The sequence below is a fragment of the Manacus vitellinus genome, unplaced genomic scaffold (assembly GCF_001715985.3).
Source record: "Manacus vitellinus isolate BGI_N305 unplaced genomic scaffold, ASM171598v3 scaffold_5_pilon, whole genome shotgun sequence".
NCBI lineage: Eukaryota > Metazoa > Chordata > Aves > Passeriformes > Pipridae > Manacus > Manacus vitellinus.
Window position 1 is genome coordinate 40,032,037 of NW_021940682.1, and position 15,156 is coordinate 40,047,192.

At 35.9% G+C, this 15,156-nt stretch overlaps 1 protein-coding gene across 1 annotated transcript in view; it reads right to left on the reverse strand.

Annotated features, from left to right (window-relative positions):
• IMMP2L (inner mitochondrial membrane peptidase subunit 2) overlaps positions 1–15,156 on the reverse strand; it is a 422,309-nt gene that overhangs the window by 85,936 nt on the left and 321,217 nt on the right. Inside the window, exon 5 of the mRNA XM_018080576.2 lies at positions 7,698–7,800. Within this exon, the coding sequence (XP_017936065.1) occupies positions 7,698–7,800 (103 nt within the window). The remainder of the gene's footprint in view (positions 1–7,697; positions 7,801–15,156) is intronic.

A 15,156-nucleotide genomic window follows, 5' to 3' on the forward strand; every position in this document is an offset into this window, starting at 1 on the left:
ACCTTTAATGAGATGAGCACTTATTACACCAAAGCATTTATCTTATCCAAAAATGGAATCAGGTAGATAATAATTTCCTATAATTCTGCAAAGTAATATTTAGAACTTTATTTTAGTAATCAGTGACTGAGCTTTGACAATAATCCACGTCCAAGGAAGTAAAATAAAGAAATATCATTAAATGGATTTTTAAGTGATGTCCTGGCAAATCTTAATATGAATGCCAGCATGAATCAAAATTCCCTATAGAATTAAACCATAAAGAAGTCAGCAAAGATTAGATTCCTTTGTGCCTCATTTCCATTAATACAATTAATTTATTTGATTCTATATAGACAATATAATGTTAAAAATTCTGCAGTGATTATCAAATAAAAGGATATTTCAAGCTGTAACTTGAGAGAAATAGAATTGTAAGGAAACTGATGAAGGCGTATACAGGGTTTGGCAAATGATTATATTTGAATGCAGAGCTGTTCGAATTAATTAAAAATGATTGCATGAATCTGACAGCTCTCTGATTTCTTGTAATCTTTCATTAAATTGATCTAACACTGTTTCAACATTTTTTTCCTAGTTTATTTCAATATAAGTGATGTCAAAAACAGGTATAGACTGCTCAGACTACCGTTCTTTCCAATGTGGCTGAAAAATTCTTTAAAGGTACTTGCATTCAGAAATATTAAATATTTGCATTAATAATTCATTGTACTTGAATATATTACATAAAATCAGTTCCATAAACAAAATGAATGAAGTTTTATCAATGCTAAATAAGTTACACTTACAAGTACAGTAACAGAGAAAATTAGCTAGAATGTCTTAAATGTTTAATATTTGACATAACTAAAACAAAAAGCTGACTTTCCATTGCCAAGAAATAGAGTAGCCTTAACTGAGAGTTTTTAGTCACATGGTGATAGCCAGGCTGTTTGAAAGATTAATTTTTATGCATTGGTTTAGACTAGAGTCAGGCTAAATATTTTACTTTTCAAAAGAATTAGGACAGCTATAGGGGACTTTTTATTTCCTATACTGCAAATTCAGTTAGTCAGGATAATTTAATGGACAGTCAGGCCACACAATCTTATTATCAAGACTCCCCTTCAGCAACTCCTGGAGTAAATTGTCATTCTCCATAGAAAAGCCACCATCCCAATTTGCATCTCATATATAATATTCTCTCAAAAGGGACAAGCATATTTACCCTTCGAGGTTTATTTATCATCAGTCATAACACATAATGTCCTATCCATTTTATTCATCATAGATTTTTACAAGTTCAAGCTGTGCATGCATGCTATTTACTACTGGTAACTTCATGCTCCATATGCAAAGTCCTTTTTCTGATTATAAACAATTTTACCTATTTTAATTTTGCCAGTGGCCAGAGATAAATATTATGGAATGGTATTGAGTGCATATTTGCATTACACACCCTGTTTAAACATAGCTTCATTTCTCCTTTAATATCCAAAAGTAGAAATGTCTCTGATCCCATAAGATCATGCTGCTCTCCAAGACTACATTTATACAGTGGAGTGAAGGTGCTAGTACTGGTGGGAGCCGTAGCAAAAAGAAAACAGAAGAATCTGCACCATTAACTAGCAAAGTAATGCAGACAAGTCCCCAGTAGGTCATTCCCAGCTTTCACTGATTACTTTGTCATCACCATTTTCCTCACCTACACTAACTTTATGAGTGTAAGCACAGAGAAGTGTTTTCTTGCTAAAATCACACTTTTTTATTGCCATGTTTGACTATCGCCTCTTGACTTTGGTGTAAACTAAGAAAAATAGGTTTGGTGCTATTGAAACTATTTATCTTAAGCCTCTTCAAAGGGTTGGTTGGAGTATGGGGACACAGGCGGGGGCAGCAGGTATATTTGAGGCCTGGCAGAATTCTCTGTGGGAGGTGTGCCCTACCTATATGCCTTAGTGCGCAATTTAACGTGGTGCTCTTCAGCACACTGCTGTGAGTTGTTAATGTCTTCCCATCTTTTGCCTTAGAGGTTGCTTCATTTCAGGGAGATATGTCATTCTTGCACTAGTTTATAGCTCATATATGAAAGCTTATGGCAAGATCATCACCAAAGTGACGGCAAGATCATCACCAAGATGATGTGGGCTTTTAGGGCGTGTGGCATTCTTTGTTTGCTGTTATGTGAGAACCACAAAAAGAGATCCATTTCCTCCTGCAACTTTCCTCTCAACCTCCCTTAGAAGACAGCAGAGCATTTGAAGCAGAGCTACTCTCACAAGCTGCAGATCTCATAGTTCAAATGTTTCCTTTACCACTGCACTTCACTAGAAGTACCATATTTCAGTTTAAATTACTGCCTAATGAACTGTTCATATTTTCTGGTTTTGAGTATTGCAACTAGTATTCACTAACAGTAGTTGCAGGGAGAAATACTAGATCGATCTAAAAAATAATTATAAGAGGCCACATTCTACTACTATTGTTAATTGAATTAACAGTTAAACTATTTCTATCTTATAGTTGAAAGAGATGATGAGAGCCTTTGAAAAGCAAATTAAAATAACCAACAAATCCAGCATACTCAGTTATTTTGATTGTCATCCTAGTTTATAGAGTTTTGTAGCTGCAGTCTACAGGTTTGTGGTGCTGAAAGAAAACATAGTTAAACACACAGAAATGTTTTTTTCAGATATTTTGTTAGATGAATTTACAGTACAGAATTCCTTATATAGACAATCATAAAAACAGCCTCTACAGTAACGCTGGCTACAAGCAATTTACTATTTGAAGTTCACAAATGTAAAAGTTATGTAAACAAAAAAGCTAGGCTCAGGTTCAATGAGATTTTGTTTTGAGAGTAAACACATTAAAAATAGACATATTTTTAGTAAAAGGACTAGGATAGGGACGTGGCTGAGCCAAAAATACGTTTTTGACAAGGTACTCAACCTACCTGTGTTCCCCAAGAAGATAAGGAGAATAATAGCCTTTTTTGCCCTTACACTGGATCGTGAAGCTTAACTCTTAAAGAGCCTCATCCAAAGCCATTAAAACCAATAGAAATCTCTCATTGACTTTAATGACTTTATTCAGATCTTTTACAAGACAGCCCAAGGACTGCCATTGACTTCAAGCCCTAGTTTTATAAAGCTCGTTCATATCCCCAGCTTGAAGGCATTTGGAAACATCTAAATGTACTAATTAGAGTATTATATTTACCAAAGAAATCTTCATAAGACAAAATTGGCCTTGTTCTTTTTAAATTATAGAGTGCTTTTCACTGCATGTGTGTACATCCAGGAATATAACAGTTACTGTATACAATTATTAATAACTGTTTGTATCAGGGGTTAATTACGCTGATACTTTTGGTCTGTGTTCGGCCCAGCCACCTGTGAAAGTTTTGTTCTTTCCCTGCCAAGTTAGGAGAAAACAAGCACTGATAAAATGAGAACTTTGTCCTTGAAGGGAGTTTTTGTATAAACTACATTTAATTGGTGTTCTGTGATTGGCTAATCATCCTTCAAGGTCGCTTGAAGGAGAAATTGAAGACTACAGTGATGAAGTAACGCCCCCAGACTCATTTGGAAAAGCCCCCCCTGAGTGCAGTATGCAGGCGCAGGCACAGAAGAGATGCACTTACATAACCAAGAGGGTGGGACAGAGGGCGGAGGACCTCTGGCTGGGCAGGGATGACCACACCTGCCTAGGCTGAGGTCACTCAGCTAATTGTATAAAAGCAGACAGTACTTTCTTGGAGGAGAGATAGCTTCACATCAAGGACAATGTTGCCTTTGGATGGGACACCTGCTGATATGTGAACTTACTGACTTTCCAAGGATGCAGCTTCTGCTATTGGTAATTACAGGCATGCTAGGTTGGTAAGACAACTTTATGGGCAACAGCTGGGGAACTGGGGAGGTCGTGCTGGGGGCTTATTTCTCTCCTCCTTCCTCCCTTTTGAGTTTGTTTGTTTTGTTGGCCACCTCTTGGTAATAAATTTCAGTTTTGTTGAGCTTGCAATTCTGTCATGGTTTCAAGATTTCAGTATGCTCGAATCCTCCCTAAAACACTGTTTCTTAGATACCCTCATGTTGGTTGCAAAACCACCTCTGCACTCTGCTGGATGACAGCTCTAAACATTTAATCCAAGTGAAGTACAGTTTAAAATGACTTTTCCCTTGATTTAGCCAGAATATTGGACATGGAATATAAGTTGTCACTTTACTTTTATGCTGGTATTATACTGACTGTGCCAGCAAAGACAGTATCTGATCTGGCATAAAGTTAACACTCTAAAATCTTTAAGAAATTTGAAGCAGCAGAGTTTAATACTTCACCAATTATTTATAATGTCTCCTGCATTTCTGATCTAAGAAAGCAGAAGCATTACCAAGAACATTAATTTTATATTTCCTGTGCTCTTGAACTACAACTTCATAGCATAAAGGCCCACCAAAACAGGAAAATTACCTGAATTGAGAACAAAAAGAAGAAACTTTAAAAAGGGGTATCTTAATTATATAAGCTATTCATTATCATATTCCTGTAGTATGCCAAATAAGGAATGCTAAGGTAATATCATTAAAACATCGCTTCATTCAGAATTTAAAACTGGCAACAGTCAATTTAATAGAAAGCTCTATTCTAGTCCAGGTAATTGAAAAAAAAACAAAAAACAACAGAAGGATGTAATTTTTTATTCCCTTAAAAAGTATCAAAAATATGCAAGTTCTCTGAGTATTTATTGGCTTTTATTCAAAAGAGCTATTTTTAGTATTATGAATGGCTGAAATATTTTCAAACATCAGCAATAGCATTATATAACAGTTGCCATTCAGTATTACACAAGGCATTTTTTAAAAAAGACAATGTACAATAGCCATGAACTAATTAATTTAGTCCAATACTCTGGAAAGGTAATTGATATTTAGGTTTTGATCACATAGAGAGTTAATAGCATTTCTAGTTCAGCACTACCCATAGATGCCCTGTTATTTTTGTAATATCAGTTAAGGTATTAATTTCATTTGAAGACATGACTAAGCAGAAAGGAAATATAAAACCTTTACAAATCTTAGTTGAAACATTTTCATTTTATTTACACACTTCAGGAAAATATTGGTCTATTCCTTAAAAATCTAATTTTAGTCCTATAAACCCATGCAATAACACAACATGACAGAATTTATTTTATGAAATGTTTATGAACTAAATAAAGATAATTTAATTTGCCCAGGTTTTACAGCCTAGAAATTCATATCTCTCCAAAGGTGCATCTCATTTAGAAATTGATTGGTATCAGGGTTTTCGCTTTACCAACCTAACCCATTAGGCCATTACACATATTGTTATTCTTCAAGAGAAAAAAATTATTCTAACATCTGTTCTCAATCTGGTTTTCCATAATTTCCTTTTATGCCCCACGTAACTCATTAAGTTCATCTACAAAACGTTACTGAGTCTACACTATAAATGTCTATAAATGTCTTTCTACTATAAGATCATATGAAAGCTGAAAAAATCATATCCTACAACATAATCCACTTAAACCCCACTATTTTTAGTGAATATTCTGATGAAAGAAAACACATATAGTTTTAAAAGTCAGCATTGTGAGAATGTTTAACCTAATCTCTTAAGTGATCTATATACTACTGAAGTGAGAAAAACATGTCCACATCTTACCATTGTGCTGTCTGTTCCTTACAACTGCTGCAGTCTTATGAGAGAAAATTTTTTTAAGAATGACTTGAAGAGAGTAATTTTAATCTTTTAATTCACTTGTGCAAGTGATCTCCAGAGTAAAGCACACAGAAGCGTAGAAAATATCCCAGTAACCTGAAATCTTACATATGTAGAATTGAAAAGAACCTAGAGTACAGCATGTCCTTCTAAATACACTTTTCATTTTCTTCTACAGTTGAAAAATTTCTATATTTTGTTATTCTGAAGCTAGTTTCCAGCCCTGTGATCTCTTCTGCCCCTTCTGCCTGCATTCAATGATTGCTGTTCTAATTTAATTTCAGAGGAAAATACCTATTTACAGCTGACTTGCCCACAATGTATTCATCAAAGCAATATAAAGGTCATTGTTCCTCCAGAAAGATAAAGAATTCACTGTCAAAAACTGTACTACCAGCTCTCAAATGGTACAGCCATTGCTACACGAAAAGTGACGTACTATCTGATGTTAGCTAACAACTGCTCACTAATGTGAGGTCAGAGCCTAGTGAAGGTGGTTTACTGATATTTATAAACAGCTGTGGATTAAGTCAAAATCTGATGATATTTAGATTCAACCCAACATGCTATCTTGCATGAAAACTGCATAGTGACTACCTTGAGGATTTTACCTTGTAAAAATTCCTGTGTGAGCTGCTGTAAATCTGAAACCAATGTCCAACTGCTAAAGTTTCTTTATGCTCTGAGTCTACATTGGCAATATATTTGTAAGTAAAAAGAAGACTAGTGGCTTTATGGCTAAGATTTATCTTGGGAACAAAGAGTGACAGAGAAAAGCCTACTAAGGGAGGAAAGAGATATCTGAATTAGATTCTACAGGAAAAAACCTCCAAAGTCAGATGTTAGAAATCTTAGAAAATAGTAGCAGGAAAACAATAATGAAAAACAGCAAGAAATACCAGTAAAAAATAAGTGAGACAAACCAAGAGTGGCACTGATATCACACATTCCAAACCAATTTTGCATTTTTTCCTCAGAACAAATTATTTCAAGTTAATAATTGGGCTAAACTTCCAGAAGCCAGACAAACTCATAAAGTCCTTGTTGTTATTAATTCAGTTAGAGTCTGTGGGGTGACTTCTTCATGACATAGATATGAAATGCATAAGGGTAGAAAATCCAGCCTTGACAACTTCCCTGTGACAAATGGTGTTTTTTAAAATAATATTAAAAGAATATTCTTTCTTAAAGGCATGTCAAAAACCTATATGTGGAATAGGGCTAAAAGGATTTGTATTTCCCCAGCAGAATACACAGCTTATGCAACTATTTCCTGCATTCTAGATTAAGTTAAAACAAGAACAAGAATCTATACAAACTGTAACAAAACCAAACCAAAACTAGAGTGCAGAGAAAGCATTTACTGTCTTCCTGATGAACAGATGCACACTTTTACCAGTCAAGAAACAGATTTTGCAGGTTATGTTTTGTTTTCATTCAATATGAAAATTGATCCTATGCAAAGAAAATTTAAGTATTTATTTTGGGGAAAGTTTTGAAATATCTGTACTATTTTCTACAGACTAATTTACTAATTAACACTTAGTAAGCACAGTTATGGTTTCCTAATTCTTTATCCCAGCACTGGTACTAAAGCAAGACCAAGCTCCCAGGAGGGTAACATTCCAAATTACATCAGCTGGCATCATGTCCTTAGGGAGCATCTGTCAGCTACAGGGAGTTGGCTTGCCCTCTGGATACTGTTACAGTGTATCCCTCCAAATCTAAAATCTCTACCACTTTTCTTTCCATGGGGTGAATTAAAAGAAGTCTCTATTCATTTTAAAATAGCTAAGAACAAACTCAATATCCACTGACCAAGATATTTTATAAAGTCTAGTAATTCTCAAAAAAATACTAAAACAACAATCACAATAAATTCACACTTGCTGTGTTTCACAAATGACCCAATAGACATATACAGCTTTTTAGTTGCAAAGTATAAAGTGACATATAGAGAATTAACTTACGGGACCAAAAGCATTGCTGTCAAAGCTGTGTCCATGGTGATCCCCTTCCACCCAAATATGACCATGTGGGACTTTCACATACTTCTTTTTGTATCCAATGGTTCTAAAGACAATTGAAAAAAATGGTTAGTTTAAGAGAAAAACATTCAATGTTTTGTTAAGAAAATTCTCGTATTTATGAGTTTAGAATTTGACCTTGCATACTACTCTACATCTGCTTAAAATAACAAACACCGAAAACCTTTATACTTCAGGAGTGTTACTCAAAATAGATAACAATTTTTTTATGAGGTAGTTGCACTATCAGGGCGTGTTTACTACCTTGTTTTGTCAGAAATCAGATCACAACAAAGGAAGAAGAGACTTTTCAGTTAAGTAGAATTAAGGGATTATTATTTCTATCTCTGTAGTAATAAAATTTTGAACTTTCAGATTTTATCTCGGATAAATACCAGTGAACATATATTGCAGTCATATAAAGATATTGTATGGAGAATGCTTTTCTTCTGTGGTAGTGTTAGATACTCATCAAAAATACTCTGGTGTATCTGAACAGGCCTCACATTCAGAGCTTATATTCCTGCAATGATTATGTCCTGGGGGTAGGATTTTGTCAGCTGTAACAAGCTAAACAGGATAAACTTAAAGGAAATCTCTAGAAGGCCAAGTGATGAAAAAAAATGACACTGATGATTCAAGCCATTCTCCACAGAAAATCATACTGCCTCAGCATGTCCCAATATTACAAAAATGACAAACTATAGATGAGTCCTAAAGCCGAGGTGTAGAGCATGCAAAATTGCTATATTTAGTTCCCCAAGTAGCTGTCATTTTCATAATGCCAGTCTGCCTTCTACCACACACTTTTGCTTTCTTTCAGATGGGACCTGTTATTCTGCAATCATTCATGCAAAGAAGTTGTTCTAGTTTAACCCCAGCTGGCAATTGTCACGCATGCTGAATTATTACCACGATGAAGCATTTACAGATGGGACTACGAATAGCGATACCTCTTATTTTGTTTAGAATAAACAAGTCTGTCCATAGATAAAAACAGACTTTTGATCTAGCTTGTTGCCTCCAGCTACTCATGGCTTTTCAATCTCTGGAAGATATGCCCTCAGAGCAGGAGGCAGAAGGAGCATACTCTAAAGAAAAATCAACTGGAGAGAGAAAAATCACCTTTACCGGGAGGTTCAGCTGAACTGTGCAATAGCACTGATCAGGAATGCTCACAAATACAAATGAAAAAATTGGTTTTGTGAGGTTTCTTTTGCTTGGGGAGGAGGGTGAATATATTGTAAGGACAAGCTAATTAATAATCTGGAGACCATGAAATATTAGATAAATAGGGAATCTTCAAAAGTTAATTTTATTAACTTTATTTGACTATATTAGTCAAGTAAAAATTAAAATTAGCTACTTTGCAAGTCACAAAATCTGACCAGTGCTTTTCAAAACAGCATTTTTTCTGGCAGCTAAAAGGATGAGCATGCCACTACTATATTCTAATGGAATTTTTATCTGTACTTTCTTTGGAAGCTGAAACAATAATAGCAGAAATTTGCAGAAAAAAAAGACAGAGCTTCATTTTTTTTCCAGAACAGTTTCATATTATGTATGGATTATATAAATCATCTGATTTTTCCCACATGTAGGTTCAATGGAAAAAAAACCCCAAGATATATCATAAAAATAAGTACCTGCATACTTGTGAAGAAAAGATTAGCAAGAAAATCTATTTTCCTAAAACAATTCCTTCAAAATGTTACTGTAGTAGTTGCATAGGACAGTTACCTAGGGAATTGAATGCTCTTTAGCAATACTCCTGCAAACACCATCTTGTAGAACATGAAATTTGAAAACAAATTTTGACTTGAGATTTTCACTGCATGAATTAATAAAGAAATGCAGCAATAAGCTCGTGCTACAGTAAATGCGATCATCTGTTACTTGATTTTGGTTTTAAATTTCAAGATAATTTCATTGTTGAATTACTCCACAACAGATCAATAAACTATTCCTGCAAGCAAACCAGGCTACTGGCTTTAGAAAGCCGTGTTTTGTTCATGACAGTAGGTTATTTTTAATTACCGTTGCAAAGACTATGTTGACTTTTTTTAAGAACAAAAAATCATAAACTTGCAGTTTTGTTTCCTACGAAGAAAGCAAAAATTGTTTCATAATCAAAATTAACCAGTTAGTAACACTGCCCCTCTCTCACACAAATCTTGAAGAAATTAATCTCTTGCCTAAATTGTAAGGAAGAGACCAATGTGTGTGCTACATTTGCAATACGGTTCTTGAGCTAAATGTACAAACTACCATTCACTCATTTCGCTACTTAATCATTTTAGCTAGACATGCTGAAACAAAACTATTTTCCATCTTTTTGTGCAATCCTACAAAGCCAAATAACTAACACAAATCCACTTTGGAGATTTAGGACTATGTAAATAAATAACAGCTTTAAGTGTAATGATATGTGTAAAATTAATACAATATAAAGGGAAAAAATACTTTGAAATGCTTCTAACACTCTCCAACAATAACTGCAAAACCTGAAATCCTCAAACCAAATTTAAAGCACAGTTAGCTCATCAGGACTTTTACATCAACTCCTTGTAAGAGGTATTTATTAGGAAGGAAATGCAGTCAATAATGTAACATATATTTGGAAAGTACTGTAAATCTCTGTTTTTCTTTCTTAGTTGAGCATCCTTAGACTCATTTGTCTGACTGACTGTTAGCTCATGACCTGTTAGCTCTCACACACGAAGTTTTTAATTAAATTTAGAAGATGTCTGAATGAATTCCTAGGAGAACAATTGCTGTAAGTAATAGTTAACTTAGTATTTGTTAATTTCATATCTAGTTCATTAGCATGAGTTATAATTACTGTTCAGTTGCTTAAACTTCATAAAGCCTCTACTAATAAAGAGTATTCTTTCTTAAATTTACCGTCTTTGAAGAAAAAACAAAAACAGCTTAACACCTTCCATTCTTCCCATTTAAAAGGTTTGCTTTAGCAATAATGCAGGCAAAAACATTAAATTACACAGATTTTGATATATAGTATTCAAACGGTTGTTAATAACCATACTGGTATAACCATAAAAAAATAATTTCAGGTTTTACTGAAGTCTTTGACACATTAGTAATAATCACCTATGCTACTGTTGCTCAAACTGCAGTTGAACCTTCATTGGTTTAAGAAAAGGGTCTATCAGAGGTACAGTAATTTTCTTGTTCGGAACATAATGGAATCACATGTATCTTTTTAAACATTTTTACAGAAGTTAGTCTGATTTACTTTTCTCTTAAATCTGAAGTACATTTTAAACTTCTGCTAAGTTTTTTTTCTCCACAATTTAATAGTTAACAGATGTACTTATAGCTATCCTTGGCTGAGAAATAATTTCAATCTTGACAGTCAAAAATGAGCTCTATATGGTATTCTAACCACCTGCCCACAAGCAAGAAAAAAATCTGCTTTTTTAGGATGTGGCAGCAGTGCCAAAGCAAACAACTTGGCTCAGCTAAGCTGGATGAGGATTGCCTTCAGTTTGATTTGACCTTGAGAAATCAGAAGGTCTCAGCAATTTGCATATCTTTGGGGGTCATGAGGGAACAGACACTGTACCTAATGTCCTTTTTGCAGAGAGAATTAAAAAAACCAAACAAACTCTTTTGTAAAATGGGTAGTCTCTGTCATACTTAAGAACAACTTGCTCCAAGCAACATGAATTGCTGTACATGTTTATTGAGTTTGCATGGCCAGGTTTTGGTAGCAGCGGGCTAAAGGGGTTGCTTCTGCGAGAAGCTCCTAGAACTTCCCCCAGGTCTGATGCAGCCACTGCCAGCTGACTCCAGGATGGACCCACCATTGGCCAAGGCCAAGCCCAAGTGATAATGATAAGGCCTCTAGGGTAACAGATTTAAGGGGGAAAACTTGCTGTACAACAGCAATTTCAAGTAACAAAGTGAGAATATATGTAACAATTCTGTAGACATCAAGGTTAGTGGAGAAGGAGGGGGAGGAGCTGTTTCAGGCGCGGGAGCTGAGGTTTCCCTGCAGCCCGTGGTGCAGACTGTGGTGGAGTAGCTGTGTCCCTGCAGCCCATGGAGGACCAACCGGCAGTGCAGAGACCCACCTGCAGCCCGTGGAGGAGCCCCATGCTGGAGCAAGTAGATGCTTCAAGGAGGCTGTGACCACATGGGAAGCCTGCTCTGGAGCAGGCCCCTGGCAGGACCTGTGGCCACATGAAGAGAGGAGCTCGGGCTGGAGCAGGTTTTCTGGCAGGACTTCTGACCCCACAGGGGACCCACCCTGGAGCAGTCTGCTCTGAAGGACTGCACCCCATGGAAGGGACCCACACTGGAGCAGTTCATGAAAAACTGCAGAGTGCAGGAAGGACTCACACTGGCGAAGTTCAGGGAGGACTGTTTCCCATCAGATGAAGTAGAAGAAGAGTGTGAGGAGACCTCTCCCTGAAGAAGAAGGAACAGCAGAAACGTGATGAACTGACCACAGCCCCCATTCCACATCCCCCTGCGCCACTGAGGGGGAGGAGGGAGAGAAAATATAAAGTAAAGTTGAGGCCAGGAAGAAGGCAGGGGTGGGGGGAAGGTATTTTAAAGATTTTGTTTAATTTCTCATTATCCTACTCTGATTTGATTAGTAACAAAATATACTAATTTCCCCAAGTGGAGTCTGTTTTGCCTGTGACAGTAATGGCTGAATGATCCCTGTCTGTCCTTATCCTGACCCATGAGTCTTTTGTTCTATTTTCTCTCACCTGTGCAGCTAAGAAGGACAGTGATAGAGCGGCTTTGGTGGGCACTTGGCATCCAGCCAGGGTCAACCCACCACAATGTGGAATTTTTCCATGTACATTCATCTTCATCAATTTCACAGAATGAAAAAAATAGCAAGCTATTCAAGTGACAACTAAATCCCAAAACATGAACCTTACTGTAATATAATATGTAAGTTTTATTAGTAGCACTGCAGTAAATCTTCCCCATGACACTAAATCCCTCCCAGCTCCTAAGAAATCTCCTTTTTCACTTCCAGTACACACATATGGCTGTCTGTGTCTTTCTATTTTAACTCTTCCTTTACACATCCATAAAGACACAAAGGCAGGGTTATGTGTATGAAACAACTAAATATTTTTTTCTGAAGGCCAGTACAGATCTGAGAGTAAGTCAATAGGTTAGGGAATATTCTCCCATTTTGAGCAACTATTATCTTTTGCCTCAGAGGTGAAATGTGTTTTCCTTTTAAGCTGCAGATCCATCAGTTATTGAGAGGCCTGACTTCAAAAAGTGCATCCAAGCTCAGAACTTGGAAAGTTCTGGAGAAGCCCTTGTGCTTGGAATATTGCTTCATAAGTATTGCCTGATGTGATATATTAAGAAGGGAACTCCCAAAAGAAGACATACCAGAGTGACAAAAATGACAAAACCTGAAACAAGAGACTCCCATTCAGTGAGATTAGGAATAGCCATTATGAAGGCAGCAATTCCCTCTACCTAAAACTGGGAACATTTTTGATTATATTAACCCTGGTTTACATTTTACAATGAAAGATTTTGAAATCTCGAAAAAAATGAATACTAATTGTCTAGTTTCCTCATTTGAAACTGAATTATGGGTAAAAACCCACCTCTTTTATAAATAAATAAGCAAGATGCTGAGCTGCAAATGTGATCTCCTTTTTCCCAGCTAAAGCATTCCTACCCAAGTGCACAAATGCAGGCTCCTATGACTCATCAGTGCTAAGAATAAATAGAAATTTGTTATGGAAAGTACAGGAGATGTTTGTAGTTCTGCTTCATTAATTAGATAATTTCTCACAAAGCATGTCATTCTAAACAAAATAGTGATTTAGCTATAACTTGCTTTGCCAGCATCTTCAAAATAGCAGTTAATCACTTTTAAAGCACACAGTATTCAGGAAAAAATACTGGATTTGTGCATATTTATCCAAAATGCTAATATGATTGAAAGGACAAAGGATAAGCTAGGTCATCCACTAGAGATATTAGCCTCATTTCAAGCATGAAGTTCACTTGATAACACCCCATTTTATCAGACAGGGCACTGTAACAGAAAATAGACTAGAAATAATTATAAGAGAGAAAGGATGTGAGATCATCACTTGTGAGAATCACAGAATGTATTGGATCATTGCTGTGAGTAAAGGTATCCTTGATAGATCAATTTCTCAGCAAAGGATGCTAATCATACCTCTGAATTCAGATATATTTGACCAAAACATACTAAAGACTTCAAATGCAAAAAGGAGTAATTATTGTCTCTAACTTCCTTAATATCACATAATTTCCCAGATAATTGCTCAAGTTTATGTTCAAGGCATATTTCAATGCAATTCATTTTTCTGTTGTTTCCTTATTCCTTTCTGTCCTGGATTTTCAAAATGTCCTCAAAATGCCCTTAAGATTTTTAATGAGGAAGCAGGGAGCTGCTGCGGTTCTGTATGATCAATTGCCTTCATATATCTTTCTGGAGAAGTTTTTCATGATTTCCACCATTCACTAAGAATGTTTCCCAAAGCTATAATTTAATTTAATCTTGAGTGATAACGATATAAGTTGATAGCATTTCTAGAATTTATTTTATTTTTCTTACTTACTCTACTCCGTGCTTTAAAGATATAGTATATATCTAGGACCTAGGTTTTGCCCCTCTTGATACTTTTGCCAATATGTATTCACATAATGAAGGTCTGTTACACTGGTGCTGGCAAGCATTCTGCAAGTTAATTCAAAAAAAGCTACAGCTGCCAGAAGTTCTTTTCTAGATCTTGTGAACTGCAGAGTTGTAGCAGCAGTACTAACCAGCAATGCCAGGGTATCTGGATTTTAAGGAAATAATTTCTCTTTGGGTAAAATTTCTTTGTATTCATTTGCAGTCACTTTTTATGATTCCCATTTCCAGCTTTACATTGTCTTTCTGTATTTTTTTTCAACTCATCCTACCTTCCTTCAGAAACTATGTAAAAGACCACTGCAGATCACCATGTATGTAACAGCAGCACAGAAATTTCCCTATGTTCCTGAGAGTTTTGCTTACATAGTCAGGAGACATGTGGCTACATGAAGCATTTAATATTGCTTGTCCCTGCAAAGCAGACCTAATTTTGCTCCCACTGCTATAAAAGATCAACAGTAGCTTCCCTCCCACAGATGACTTCATCCCTTTTTCACGTAACATCTGTGAGTACTTTTGTTCTTGGGCCTTCTAACCTATTTCCTTGACATTGTGTGCCACTTTCTTTTCCCTGCATGTGTTTCATCTGTTCTAGCACTAGCAGCATTCTCATCTTATGATCCTTTCCACAGCAGCCCTCCTCAACCCGTTCAGGAAAACACAATTTTGGTGAATTTTTAATGAAATTATAGGTCACTTATGCTAACCTATTTTTTTGAA